General features: G+C 42.3%; 1 protein-coding gene across 1 annotated transcript in view; it reads right to left on the bottom strand.

Moving 5' to 3' along the window:
* Nucleotides 1–6,552: 6,552 nt before the first annotated feature.
* LOC125757119 (endothelin-converting enzyme 2-like) overlaps nucleotides 6,553–11,855 on the bottom strand; it is a 35,366-nt gene continuing 30,063 nt past the window's right edge. The window contains exons 6-7 of the mRNA XM_049412261.1: nucleotides 7,358–7,507; nucleotides 6,553–6,606 (exon numbers count right to left, since the gene is read on the bottom strand). Of these exons, the coding sequence (XP_049268218.1) occupies nucleotides 6,553–6,606; nucleotides 7,358–7,507 (204 nt within the window). The remainder of the gene's footprint in view (nucleotides 6,607–7,357; nucleotides 7,508–11,855) is intronic.

The following is an 11,855-nucleotide window of genomic DNA, read 5'->3' as shown; positions in this document are numbered from 1 at the left end:
GCTGGTTGTCCGTAAGTGCTTCTAGCTCGCCAGAAGCGCTTCTAGCTTGCCAAAATAGCGGGCTATCGATGGGTATAGACGCGCACAGGAAAGTGTTAAACCAGGTGGTTGCCTGCAGAAATGCACTAGCAAGATCTCACCAACTGTAAGAGCCGCAACTCGCTAAATATATGTTCTAAACTGGATAGCACGAACGAGAAAAGACCATTCCTACCTGAAAATTTTCATAAATGGAGAGTTTCAGTGACAGCATGTTCCAAGAAAAGTATATGTCTGGGTGCTCTCATGATCACCTCCTTAAAGGCCAACTCCGGCGATTTTTCGACGTCGATGGATCTCAATGAAATTCGCTGGGTACGTTCATTTGCACGTTTCCGTCGTTTATGCCAAATTACAGGCTTGAGAAATGCGCAGATTGTTTGCAAATGAATTTTAAAGATTGTCTGCAAACGCCCTCCTGGCTTCCCACAATTATTGGCAACATTGCGTCTGTGACGTCAGTATTGGGAAGGCGGCGGAAGTGACGCAGCCGAGGGCACCGATAACTTCGGCGCTTCGGCCGCTACAGCGAGCGTCTGCTGTGCACAAGGCGACAGACAGCGTTGGTTTGGCCGGCGCTTCGCTGGTCGTCCCGGCTGTCACAGTTTTCATACTCGGCGCCAGCGTGACCGGCATGCCTTGCACGACTTCCGGTTCGTTCGTAACAACATCTACGTCATACGTAGACAGCACACTCGGTTGGGTTTCGGTTTCGGTGTTGCGCTTTTTTGCTTATTTAAAATTATTCTCCAATTTGCCGAGTATTTCTGCTATCGGGCCCGTAACAGGAGCGTCTCAGGAACATAAAAGCACCATTACTTTGACATGGCCAAAATATCGCCGGAGTTGGCCTTTAACGTGGCGTAGAACAAAATTGGCATGGGAGGGTAAGAGGATTTGACTAATATGACGGTCGGATCATGACATGAATAACGTGAAAATCCTATCGCGTACATCGTCAAATCCTTTCCTACAGACACGTGTGGCACATACCCGTTTACCACGGGCCGCGGTGTACGGGTATGCGCCACAGGTGACTGACAGCTTATATCTACCCAGGAACGGCGAGAACCGACACTCGCAATATAAATGCGAGAGCGTAAAAACTGACATCGGCAGCGTTTACCGAACGAATGCAAATAATAAAAATCAGGATCCCAGCAGGAATCGAACCCAAGCATTCTGCGTAGCAATCATGTATTCTACCACAGAGCCAAGCCAGGTCTATAAACTTGTTTGGAAAAACAGACTATGCAGGCGTAATGTCGGTGCAACGTCAGTTGTGGTTGTGGTGCTGGCTGTCTAATTTTACAAGAAACCAATAAACACTACATATGTACTCCTACGATACAGCCGTACTATCAGATTAACGTCTGTGTTTCCAGTGTTGCCGCCGCTTTTATAGCAGTCTTATAAACATTACATTTGTATTCCTATGATTCAGCATGCTATATTCAACCATTGATGAACCCCGGAGGAATACATTAACGAAAGTTACCTATGATATTCACATTATTGCACCATAAAGTGCACTTAGTTTCGATAATACTGACGCGTGTACTCTAACGTGAGGGCTGACGTTACGTCGCAACATAAGTTACCCTTTAAACGCTAGTGTTGTCGACGTGCCTGGTAAGCCCACAATGTGCACACGGCTACTACACTTACAAAAACACGTCGATCCACCTCGTAACGACTGACTCAAAGCCATAAAATATAGCATAGAAGTACTTGCTGGATGCTTCGCATCAAACCGATTCCCACAACGCGTGGGGTCTGCCGAATTTTTTATTGTCTTACATTAACAGGTAAGTTGACGGTACTTCATGCTTAATTGAGATAGCTATTAGGGGTGCCGCCTGTATCGTGTTTCAATACTTACTCACGATGAATGTTGGATACACAACGGCTTTTCTATTTTATTTACATATAGTTGTTTTCCTTTTTTTAGGCCTCTTTTTTTGCTATTACTAATCGCCAGGTAATCGGAGCTATAGGTGGCATTAGGGTATATAACAGCGGTGTGTTGCAACGATTTGTGCAGCTATACTGCCACGCCCTCTTATTTCTTTATTTTGGTGTGATCGGGTTTAAACCGCAAAAAAATAATTATTAGCAGCGCTCGGCTCAAGCCGCGCCGCGATGTTTCTGTATCTTCGCGATTGTTTCAGATTGCTCTGTTAAGGTTACGCGCGTATCCCAGCGGCGGCGGCCACATTTCGATGGCAGCGAAATGCTCGACGCCCGTGTACTTAGATTTAGGTGCACGTTAAAGAACTCCAGGTGGTCGAAATTTCCGGAGCCCTCCACTACGCCGTCCATCACAATCACATCGTGGTTTTTGGATGTAAATCCAGAACAGTTATTATTCAAATTATACGCAGGGCGCGAGAACTGTAGTCCATTCGGGAGCTTACACGAGCACCAGCGGTAACGCTGGAAGGTTCTATCGCTGATGTGACCATGCGTTCCGCCGATGATCAGAATAACGAAGGCCAACGACATTTATTGCTGCTATCAGTGTACAGCGTGCTTTGCTTGTACTGTGAGTTACTTAGTTTTCTGAGCACAAGTTTGCCCAATGAGCAGTTTCGTCTCTGCCAGAGTGACTGCCGCCTTCTTCATCGTCATCATCACGTGACAATACAATAGGTATTAAGCATTTCTGGGGGCCACATGTTCTCTCGTTGAAGAAAAAATGTGAAAAGACTGCACGTTAGTGAGTATATTGACAACGAACGTTTTACGCCAGTAGATAAGTAGAACATGAAAAGTCATTGCAGTTTTATGAGCTCTATACGTATACATAATGCGTAACAAAAATGTCCCTAGCAGCGTTGTCGCTGCTGTACACAGGTGATTCGATATTGTTTAAAGGAACACTAAAGAGCAAAACGATTTTTCGCGTATTAGTAAACTACTCTTTCACGATACCAAAAACACCACGCTTGCTGCGAGAAGACGCTTAGTAAGCGAGAAATCGCGCAAAAAGAAAATGTGGGTGGCGACGCCACCTTGAAGTTTCCGCACCATTCGCCGTGACGTCACACATTTTGACGCGCCTACTAGGGCCTACGTAGTTCCTTAACGGTAAAAATGACGTACACTTCCTCTGAGAGGGTCATAGAGTTAACATACCAAGTTTGAAGAAATTTTGTTTGAGCCAATGGCGCAAAAATACGATAAATACTCTTTGAAATCCGTGACGTCACGCGTGGAGATTTTGGCGCGAAATTTGAAAATGAGACATTGAACTTCATTTTCTCCTTTATTAATACAAATATGATGGTGAAATTAACGCCATTATAGTTCTCAAAGTACAATTTATCAATCTAAACCGATTCATTGTTTCTCTTTAGTGTCCCTTTAAACGGTCTTTTACAGACAATGTAGAAGTCCACAGCGGTATTTGGGCCATCGTGCGAAGGCTTCTATATTGAAGTTCTTGTGATTAGATGGCGACCCCTCTAGCTGGTCGGCAAGCTGAGCAGCGACTCTCATCAATTACAAAAATGACAAGCAAGAGCCGCTGTCAGTGAAGAGCTGTCCTGTTAAGCATCCAAAGCCAACCCCAACAAGTTCTGTCGGAATTAAACTAATACACTTTGAGCAAGAAGGACAAAACTTTTGAGATACTAACATACATTTCATTAAAATGAAACAAAATTGGTCACATTAAAGAAATTTTCAAACAAACCTTTTTGTGCATAGGCGTTCTCTACTACATTATGGGAGTCTATAATAACAAATTTGCGAATGTATCGAAGTATCTTAAGATATAATTTGCAAGTATCGTATCGGATACAATTATTGTGGTAATATCATTTATTTGTATCTCCAATACTTCTTGCCTGAGTATCTTGTATCGTCGCGCGATACAATTTCAAAGTATCTTTGCCCATCCCTGGTTACAGGACCTTCTGATTTCTAGGTGGCGGCTCAGACTGAAGGTCAGCTGAGCGTGTATTTATTTCGCCAACTCTAATACATTTGTATACACAGGTACACCTCACTGTCCGGCCTGTCATGCCCCGTGTTTCTTAAGGGCTTATTTTCCGCAGTTCGAACGAAGTGCCCATTGTTCCTAGCTTAACGCATCCGCCACTGATTTCTAAAATAAACAATAGTTAGTCAAGCATAATTTATTATTTACCCTAATACTTACTTTCCCAATTGTCAACGTGTCGATTAAGCAGCTGCAGGAAAGTATAGAGAGCGTCCAACTCTTAACCAACATACTAATTTTGCGCTAATATTTTCCAGACGAACATTAAAGCCGGTATATATGATTGTCTGCTATTGCTTAATTCAAAACTTGACAATTATGAATGTGATTCTCAGGTTGAATCATTGGTATAAATAAAATTATTGGCAGCACTTCGATATGAACGAAATGCAAGAACACCCGTGTTCTTGGATTTGCGTTCTGAGAGCCCTACATGTTCGTAACTAATCCGGAGTCCTCCATTACAGCGTCCTTTATAATCATATCGTCGTTTCGGCACGTGAAACCTGTCAATTTATTAAGCTTTTATACGCATAAAAAGATATAGTCGATTCAGTAGAGCAAACGTGCCATTCCTGACGGTGCGCGCTAACCATCGAATACGAATACAATGTCACTTAGCAAATTACTCAGTTTCTGTGGGCTTGTAGAGTATTGATAAATACACGTCTTGGATGTTGCTTAAGGTGGGTCACTTTTTTTTTCTGATGTAATGCACTCTATCCTTGTAGTCAAATCGAAAGCTCAAGCTACACTTGTACGAACCCTCAATTAAAACAAATTTTTTACAGCATACACAATTATTTTGTGTCAGAAAAGAAAGTCTTGTATACAAAACAAAGTGAGCAGTGGACCTTTGCTCACAACATACTTGTGTGCATATAGTTTAAGTTGCAAGTGGCCGCATAGTTTTTAACACCGTTGTAAATCGCAGCAATGTCGCTGCAATTCAGTGACAAACATGGGCGCAATGTAGCAAGATAAAAAAACAAAGACTATCAGCGAAATATCCACGAACATTAACTCCATGTTGCTGCCTGTGGCTGGAAGGCTGCATATACGCTTTTAACAAGTGCCAGCCAGCGCGTGATGCCTTGTTTTCGAAGGAGCAACACAAAGGTTGAGAAATTCATCATCATCATCATCATCATCAGCCTGTCTACGCCCACTGCAGGGCAAAGGCCTCTCCCATGTTCCGCCAATCAACCCGGTCCTGTGCTTTCTGCTGCCACGTAATACCTGCAAACTTCTTAATCTCATCTACCCACCTAATTTTCTGTCTCCCCCTCTCGCGTTTGCCATCTCTTGGAATCCAGTCAGTTACCCTTAATGACCACCGGTTATCCTGCCGACGTGCTACGTGCCCGGCCCATATCCATTTCTTCTTCTTGATTTCAACTATGATGTCCTTAACCCCCGTTTGTTCCCTGACCCACTCTGCTCTCTTCCTGTCTCTTAAGGTTACACCTATCATTTTCCTTTCCATCGCTCGCTGCGTCGTCCTCAATTTAAGTTGAACCCTCTTTGTAAGTCTCCAGGTTTCTGCTCCGTAGGTAAGTACCGGTAAGATGCAGCTGTTATATACCTTCCTCTTGAGGGATAGTGGTAGATTACCAGTCATGATTTGATAATGCTTCCCGAATGAGCCCCAACCCATCCTTATTCTTCTAGTTATTTCACTCTCATGGTTCGGCTCCGCGGTTACTACCTGTCCTAAGTAGACGTACTCCTTTACAACTTCCAGTGTCTCGCCACCTATCGCAAAGCGATGTTCTCTGCCAAGATTGTTCCACATTACTTTAGTTTTATGCATATTAATTTTCAGACCTACTCTTCTACTTTCCGTATCCAGTTCAGTAATCATGAGCTGCAATTCGTCTCCCGCGTTACTCATCAATGCAATGTCGTCAGCGAATCGTAGGTTACTGAGATACTCTCCATTAACTCTTATCCCTAACTCTTCCCAATCTAGGGCCCTGAAAACCTCCTGTAAACACGCGGTGAATAACATTGGAGAGATCGTGTCTCCCTGCCGTACGCCCTTCTTTATTGGGATTCTGTCGCTTTCTTTATGGAGGACTATAGTGGCTGTGGATCCGCTGTAGATTTCTTCCATTATGTTTATATAGGCTTCGTCGATGCCTTGATTCCGCAGTGCCTGCATGACTGCTGATGTCTCCACCGAGTCAAATGCCTTCTCGTAATCTATGAAGGCTATGTATAGGGGTTGGTTGTATTCCGCGCATTTCTCTATCACCTGATTGATAGTATGAATATGGTCTACTGTTGAGAATCCTGTACGAAATCCTGCCTGGTCCCTTGGTTGATTGAACTCTAATGTCGTATTAATTCTGTTAGCAATTACTTTTGTAAATAGCTTGTAGACAACGGACAGTAAGCTTATGGGCCTGTAATTTTTCAGGTCCTTGACGTCCCCTTTCTTATGGATCAAGATGATTGAGAAATTATGGTTTATTTATTTTACTGGAAACTTCTTTATCGAACTATCAACGCGGCTGACAGGATCTCTGCCGAAATATAGTTGAACTGCCCATGTCTACCTGTTGTGATTTCATAAGGGTGTCGAAAAACCTTCGCAGCAACCGATGTGACACTCACAGACGTATTAGTAAAATGTAAATTTCACATTTCACGATTTTGAGATGCCAGAATAGGCTGGAAAGCGGACGGGCTAAGCGCCGGTGCAAATGAAGTATACAGTGCAGCTGCTCACGGACTGTTTGACCCAGGTGCTGGGGCAAATCAAGTTAAATTACGCATGGCAAATAGAACAAAACATCTATTTGAGGCTGTCAACAATTAGACGTCACTGGTTTGTCAAACGCGCAGCGTCTTCTTCATGTAGTTTCAAACACGTAGCCCTTTTAAGATACCTTCTGGAAGAGCTTGGTCATCAAAACTTGGTAGGCTTGAGAAAACGCAGGCAATATTATGTACTGTATTTTATCAATGCAAGGCACAGGATAGTCGTTTTTTTCTTATGATCAGAACGCGTCCATTTTGCTCATATTCTTCCGACTCCTTGCAGCGCCGCCTAAGCTGATATGGCAGTGAGCTTCTTAGATACATCGGGGTTATTGGTCCTTTCCCGGTCGTGATGGTTGCTTTTATATGTAGATCAAACGTACATGCGCTCGCGTGTTTTAAGTCAGGGTTACATTGAACTCGAACTCCAGGGAGTCAAAACTAATCCGGAGCTCTCCACTACGGCACACGTCGTAATTTCTTTATCTCCATACATGGAGCTGCACTATTGCAGCTCTTGGCTTCGTTTATCAAAGCTGGGCTTACCTTCACAATGTCCCAGCTTTCTTTCAGACAGTTTTTAACACTGTCGTAGAATTTTTGCACCTCTGGAGTTACCCAAGGATTTAGTTCGTCCTCGTAGTTGGAATTTTTGCCCATGGGTCCGAAGCCACGAGCCATTTCCAGAGCTATATACTGAAACAAAAAACACTGCCTCATTGGTAATTGCACACTCTCCGGCAAGTAAACGCAAACGAGGGCAGCTAAACCAAAACTGGAGGCGAAAAACAGTTTGTTCACATATATCGGCAACTTTTGATAACGTTTCAAACTTGAACACTTTTTATCTCTGATCGTTCGTGGCTGGCCTGTTAATTTGACCATGTCTCTATATCCCATTTAAAGATATCTTTGCCACATAACAAAACGTCCTCCAACTGATAGCGCGAGGTAAATTTTTAAGCGTTGGAGGCAATTACGAAGGAGAGACGGAAACAAGCACGCCACGTTCTTCGCCTGCGCAGTCCTTTACACCCCGTTGGTTTTCTTAAACGAATACGAATAATACGTTTTCTTAAGCTAATAAGCGAATAATAAAAAAGGCATTTGAACTATCTTGGTGAATAACCCTTATACAATGTGACCAAAGAGAGCAAATAAGCGTCAGAGGAACCTTGGTAAGCGAGGAAAGGCATAATAAGGGATACGTGGCAACGCCTCTTGTTTTCGCGCAAGCTCAGCTGTAAACTCGTGAACTTTGACAGCTTCTTCTTGCTTTTGTACTTAAATTCTTATTGATCAAGATGTACTACATTATACTATGTAAAATTTTTATTGCATGCCTGCTCCACCCCGGTTGCCAAGTTTTTGTTGTGCCTTAAAAATGTACAACGATTGAAGAGAAGAAGCTTTATTACCTTAATTATTATTAGGTCATCATATTAATATTGTTATTAGTAGTTGTTGTAGTGGCAGTATTAGTAGTTATTTTGTTTTCAATTCCCTTCAACAGCAAATGTTTATCGTGATCTCCTGCGATAACATCTTAGACCTGTGTCTGTCGAATAATCAAGCTGTTGAAGTCTCACACTCTGACATCTCGCTTGTTCGTCGCGATAAATTTCATCCCTAATTTGAGATAACACTCTCTGTGTCAACCGTAAAATCGAACTTTTCTAGTGACGACAACAAATCCGCTAGATTTGCTTTCAACCGAGGTGATTACTCTGGCTTATTCCATGACCTCTCCACCATTGATCGGTAGCTGGTTACCGTCAAAACCGATATTGATGACCGCGTCGATCTGTTTACACAGCTTGTCTTCAGCAGTATGCGCAGTTTCATTCCCCAAAACACACCGACGCACCGTAAATATCCCCATTGACTCTCAATTGAACTTCTAAGTGCACTATAAAGCATAAAGTTTGCGCGCACAGGAAGTCTAAAAGTTGTCCATCTAGTAGGTGGAAGGAAGAATTTCTTTTTTTTCTTCGGACTCTCTGTAAACGCCTCTTTAAGCGAGATCACAGCACAGATATTTCATTCTTAGAAAAATGCGCCTCCGACCGACCACCTGAGCTTTTGAGATCGCTTGCGTGTATACGCAAACGGTCTTTTAAAAGGGAAGAGTCCTTCAGACCACGGCACTCAAATTGCATTAGAAGTCGAATCCGTCGCTGACTCTTATGCTACGCATTTCTCATTCGTTTTCAAAGCCTCAGACTTGTATCGCACTTGTATCAGTCAACAGCCCAAGGCAGTTTCTACATCTAGTGCGTTGTCGCTAGATGAAAAGCTCATCTTTGAGTGCGTCAAGCGCTTGAAGCCGCCCTTATCACGTGGTCCGGATGACATCCCCTTAGCCATTATAAAAACTTAAGGTAGTATACTATTTACCCTAGTACTGACTACTATATTTAACCACTGTCTCAATACTTCCATGTCCCCTATCATGTGGACAAATGCACGTTTTTTTACTGTATTTTAGTGTGGCGGTAAAAGTGATGCCTTGAATTATCGCCCAAATTCTCTTCTCTGTGCCACATCGAAGATCTATGAGCTGGTTCTTCACATGTTGTCTTTTGATGTGAAAAACTCGTTGATTCCCAAGCAGCACGGATTTCTCGCTGGCCGCTCAACTATCATAAATCTTACTAGTTTCATGACACAGATCTCCCCGCCTGTACTACAGAGAGGGCAGGTTCATATCATTTACTATGACCTCAGCAAGGCTTTTCACGTAGTCAGCCACTCACTGCTTATGGTTAAATATATGCACTGTAATGTTGGTTCTTCAGCTGTGAAACACCTGCATAGCTATCTTCTATATACATCATGTTATGTAGACGTAAATAACCAAACGTCTTCATTGTACAATGCAATTAGTGGGGCCCCTGAAGGGTCTCTATTAGGACCACCGCTCTTTTTATTTTTGTTATGTTTCTTTCGCTATTCGGAATTCTTTTTTCTATATGCCAATGACGCCGAAATATTTAAAGAAATTCGTTCTGTTAACGATTGTCGCATGGCGCAGTAAGATTTTTCCTCTTTTTCTTAATGGTGCAAGAGCAATGGCCTCGTCATGAATACTGCTAAGACCAAAGAAAGAAGTTTCACTCGCAAAAGTTCTAGCGTATCATTATAACACTCTGTTGATTCTGTACCGTTACACGGGATTTGTGAGATTAACGATATCGGTGCTTCATTTGATAGCACCTTACACTTTTCTCCTGACACTAAGCGCGTTGCTATTCGGGGTCTCCGTTCTCTCAGCTCTGTCAGTAGAATATCTAGAGAATTCACTCCTCGTATACTGTTCTGCAAATTATACACAGTAATATGCCTCCCCCAACTTGAATATGCATCTATGATCTGGAATGGCATTTCTAAATCCATCAGCAGGTAGCACCAATGCGCGGGTCCAGAAAAAATCCTAAGCATATATACAATCGCTTCGAAGAAATGACTATGGATCTTGTTCTGGCGATGTTGCATTATTGTCATTGCCGTCACTTTACTGCCAATGAAGTTGAGCTGATATATTTTTTTCAAGCTCGTTCACGATATCATAATCTGCCCTGAACTGCTTAGTTGTGTCAATTGTCAAGTTCCGCGTAAAATAAACACAAAGCACAGACCGTTTCATGTACCTGGATGCCTCTCCCAAAGCCTTCCATAGGATACGAAGTTTTTATAATGCTTTTTTTCTTGACCTTGATGTTTTTTCATTGCTCAATTCATTGTTTTTCTCCGAAATTTGCACTTACTTAACACAGTAATAATAATATCTGGGGTTTAACGCCCCAAAACTACAATATGATTACGAGGAACGCCGTAGTGGAGGGCTCTAGAAATTTCGATCACCAGGGGTTCTTTAACGTGCACCTAAATCTAAGTCCTTCTTGCCTTTTAGTTTGTTTGGTTTTTGAGTTCTTGTAGAAGCACGTGATCTTATCTTTGTCTGTAGCCTATATATTTGTGCGTCCTTGTAACAAAAATCAGAAGTCTGCGCTGGTCCTCGTCTTTTCTATGTGTACTTTGTGAAATTTTTTGCGCTGAGCAGTTTAATAATGGAATACCAACTATCCCAATCCCACACTTTACGAGTACCTAAGTGCACAGGCCTGAAACATTTTCGCCTCCATCGAAAATGCAGCAGCCGCAGCCGGGACTCCATCCTGCGACCTTCCGGTCAGCAGTCGAGCGTCATAACAACTACACCACCGTGGCGGGGCTGTCTTAACACAGTGTCGCACATTGTTAAAATCCTTTTCTTATTTGTTTTTTTTTTTTACCTTGCGCAGAGTTGTACGCAACTTCATTTATCATTTTCCTTTTATATTTCTCGTGTTTAGTTGTATCTTTGCCCCCTTATACTGACTTTTTTTACTTATTTTTTTTTTATCTTTTTCTTTGTATTTTCTCCTGTACACTGTCTTTACTGTATGTGGTGTGCGAATATTCCAGTTTGGAACTCGAATCGAATAATACTTAATCGAATAATTCTATTCGACTTTCGAATAGCTAGTATTTGAACTTTCGAATAATTCGATAGGCCTATCACCGTGACGAGAGAGCCTGAAGTCTGCTCACGGGCAACAGCTAGCGTTTTTGCATGGCAATTTGTAGTCTTTCGTTGGCAGTCACTCACCGCGTTATGTGCTCTCGGACATGAATAAATGTCATTTCGTTGTTTTTTCTTTCAATTTTCAATAAAATGTGTGCATTTGATATTCGATTCGATATTTCATATTTCATTCATTTTCATTTAATTTCATTTTTATTCCTTAAAGACCCCATTGAAGGGGTATTACATAAGGGGTGGGTACATACATGAAAAGTCAAAGCCATGTTTTAATACAGTGCATAGTAATCTGTTAAGGTGGCCAAAAATATTTTTGGCCACTATCCACACTGTTTGATTCGAATTCGATTCGAGATGAAATTTCACTATTCGCACACTCCTACTTTATTGCATTGTTGTTTTTTGCGTGCGCCAGCACAAACATCATATACGGTTGTTCTTGGGCACGTTAACTGATTG

Source organism: Rhipicephalus sanguineus, chromosome 1 (genome assembly GCF_013339695.2).
Source record: "Rhipicephalus sanguineus isolate Rsan-2018 chromosome 1, BIME_Rsan_1.4, whole genome shotgun sequence".
NCBI lineage: Eukaryota > Metazoa > Arthropoda > Arachnida > Ixodida > Ixodidae > Rhipicephalus > Rhipicephalus sanguineus.
The sequence above is the reverse complement of the archived record's forward strand: the minus strand, read 5'-3'. Positions and strand labels throughout refer to the sequence as shown.